The 2,974-nt window shown below is 43.5% G+C and overlaps 1 protein-coding gene across 1 annotated transcript; it reads right to left on the reverse strand.

Annotated features, from left to right (window-relative positions):
• Positions 1-518: 518 nt before the first annotated feature.
• Positions 519-2,559, reverse strand: LOC147433699 (OBP32pep, putative (DUF220)). Its single transcript, XM_086490333.1, has 5 exons — positions 2,403-2,559; positions 1,933-2,166; positions 1,581-1,703; positions 1,164-1,307; positions 519-1,042 (listed from the first exon to the last, which is right to left on the reverse strand). Exons 1-5 carry the CDS (start codon positions 2,466-2,468, stop codon positions 611-613), a joined length of 999 nt encoding a protein of 332 aa, XP_086346459.1. The 5' UTR covers positions 2,469-2,559; the 3' UTR covers positions 519-610.
• Positions 2,560-2,974: the final 415 nt, after the last annotated feature.

The raw sequence follows: 2,974 nt of genomic DNA on the forward strand, positions 1-2,974 counted from the left end.
CATAGTCTGAAGCCAATAATGATAATAGATAGATGCCATCGTAAGCAATCAATACGAAGTATGATGGAGCTGAAGTTTTTTTAGTCCTATGGATGACTACCATGAGATATGCCATACCATGCAAGGTCGGCACACACTTTCTTTGATGGACAAGCTGGGCAAGTTCCTGGATTTCACAATATAGTTGGCTACCTTGTTAGGGAGGGCTTGTCATTTACAAATTATTGGGCATGCTTTGAACCATTATGGCACATCTTCCTCTCCAAAGCCATGACAAATAGCTGAGCATGCAAGCCATGTGACTTTAGACTGAGATAAGAGTATGTGTGAGCATGTGAGGTGTCTGCATGCACACATGTGATAGTGCAACGCAAGTGTGTGTGCATATTTAAAGCCAATACCTACAGCCTCTGCTGGGGCATAATTGCAAAAAATTGGTACCCAAAAGAAAATGGCAACTATACTCACCATCCATTTTACACAATTAGACAGACAAAAAAATGTGTTTTGAGGCACACTTTGCAATAATGGCATAAATATAAGATCTCCAAGAAAGTTACAATTACAAGTCGTATTATTACATACAATATGTTGATCAAGCTCCACTGATCTACTTCCTTAACCAGCCAATGTTCCTTCTTCTCCTTCTTGAAGATAAGGGATGGCCATGTGCACTTGTTCCCGTGTGTTCGACTTGTGCAGATTCTTCTCCTGATTCCTCTTCTTGTTGCTGCTGATGAGTCTCTCTTTCATTGCCCTCTCTCAGCCTTTTGGCTTCCAATTGCAAGTCTTCAAGCAAAAACTCTGTTTGCTTCCTTGTAATACCTCTTATGTACCATGATACAGGAGGAGGTGGAACAAGTATAGGTTGTAGCACTTGCCGAAAATGAATTTCTGATGCTACCCTACTGCTACGGCAAGATGGTTCATCGTCGGGGTTCTCAAGCACCTCACAATGAGGTGCATCTACATACACTGGCTTGACATCCCAAGTACCTTCAAATTTTTTCATAAACCCTTCTTTTGCCAACCGATACTTCAACTGCTTAGAAAACATAGGAATCACCAAAAATTTCAAACATAGTGGAATGAAACTTGTCAGTCAATGATCAACTACAGTGTACTTACGGAGATAAAATCATGCACAAAGTGTTAGTGCCTACCGAATGTGTTCGTCTGTCTTGATCGACATAAAGGTGAATATGCATTATCCCAGAAAAGCACAGGAATCGCCAGATGGCTGATTGCTCCACTTCTACTAGTTGCCTATGGCCATCATCCTCTAAAACTTTGCGGTATGTAACCTCCTGAACCACAATAGCAAGCTTTGGCTAAAATAACATTGTCCACCCCAAGGCTCCACAAGAGTCAATGAACATGACTGATGAAGCACAGTCATGTCACCCAAAATGTAAGATAAACATGGCTGATGAGGCACAATCATGGCAACCAGATGCAATATTCAGTATGGTCTACCATGGTATAGATCCTTTAGCTTCTTTGGCACTTGTATGGATGCAAATCATGCGCACAGACATTTGTGGATGCACTCCAAGATCAATATGGAGTTCTTTTGTCACCTTGATATTTTTGAAGACGCGCTTGTTCTCTGGGTCTATCACAATGTCATAAACTGCATCAGGTGGTATTCCAATCTGGAAAGTGGATTCAATGTTGCAGAGGGTGCCTTTTGGTGCAGATACCTGAAAAAGGGAAGGAGAAAACACTTATAAGGATCATATTTTCACCTTGTGCATGCGTTCCTGTGTGTGTGTGTGTGTGTGTGTGTGTGTGTGTGTGCGCACACGCGCGTGTGCGCATGTGTGTGTGTGTGTATGTGTGTGTGTGTGTGTGTGTGTGTGTGTGTGTGTGTGTGTGTGTGTGTGTGTGTGTGTGTGTGTGAGAGAGAGAGAGAGAGAGAGAGAACCATACTTGCATGATTGGAGTTTGATCTACCCAAGAAGGGTTTTGCTTCCAAGATTCCATTTGCATCTGAAGTGCCTGTTCATGCCTTCTTTCACCTCCAAGAGTACCATGGCCATCCCCTACCGCAGTGATGTTGTGATGGGGGCTTGCCACTGATGTCTTGCCGGAACTTTCTGTTTGGTTCTTCAAAATTTGTTGCAACAAAGTCTGAGCTAGAGAATTGGACGCGCTTTGAAACTCCTGTAATGTGCATGATGCGAGCAGTCAATACATACACAAAATGTGCTGTCACACATGTGAGTGCGTGTGTGTTCTCGGAGTTGGGCGGACGGGGGTGGGGGGGATCGGAGCAGTTTTGGTTTCGAGATCCAAATCACTTAGAGAGAGAGAGAGAGAGAGAGAGGGAGAGCGAGAGAGAGAGAGAGAGAGAGAGAGAGAGAGAGAGAGAGAGAGAGAGAGAGAGGACAAGGGCTGACCTGCAACCTGTGCCGAATGCAGGAGGTGAGAGAAGTGGTCTTGTTCTCGTCAAAGTTGCATGCCATTTTTGTGTCTGTAGTTGGAAATCTACTGGAGGGGGTGTGATTTTGTATGTGGGTGAAGAAGCTGATGATAAACCGAAAATCTCGGAATGTGGAGTTCTAACGAATCATCCCTTTGCCCTTTTACCGGGGGGTGTAGCACTAGACGTGTAGAAACAAGGTGAGAATGAGATTCTCATGGTGGCATGCTATGATGAGGGAATAGCTAGAGCGTGTGAATATATATTGTGATCAAATAGCATTACAGGATTTTTCAAAGTGATTACGCTGGGATTAAGCCCACATTCTCACTACTCGGAAGTTGACGTTGTAGGCATTGTATCTGAAAAACAAATGGCCAACTCCAAACTATGAGCTGCATCTCACTTACCATGCTTATTGACTAACGTGTTCTATAAGCATGTATTTGTTTTAAGCAATCCTTTACCTCCAGAGGCGATGCATGTTCCCTTTTTTCTCCTCATGTCTAGGTTGGCAAATGCATTCTCTTCTACAGCGTTGATGGGTCA

The sequence above is a fragment of the Adiantum capillus-veneris genome, chromosome 19, assembly GCF_014529385.1.
Source record: "Adiantum capillus-veneris isolate H3 chromosome 19, ASM1452938v2, whole genome shotgun sequence".
Lineage (NCBI taxonomy): Eukaryota > Viridiplantae > Streptophyta > Polypodiopsida > Polypodiales > Pteridaceae > Adiantum > Adiantum capillus-veneris.

Coding starts and splice junctions, on each gene's coding strand:
- LOC147433699 (XM_086490333.1), bottom strand. CDS start 2,468: ATGGCATGCAACTTTGACGAGAACAAGACCACTTCTCTCACCTCCTGC. Junction 2,167..2,402: donor GCATTCGGCACAGGTTGCAG/GTCAGCCCTTGT, acceptor TGCACATTACAG/GAGTTTCAAAGCGCGTCCAA. Junction 1,704..1,932: donor ATCAAACTCCAATCATGCAA/GTATGGTTCTCT, acceptor TCCCTTTTTCAG/GTATCTGCACCAAAAGGCAC.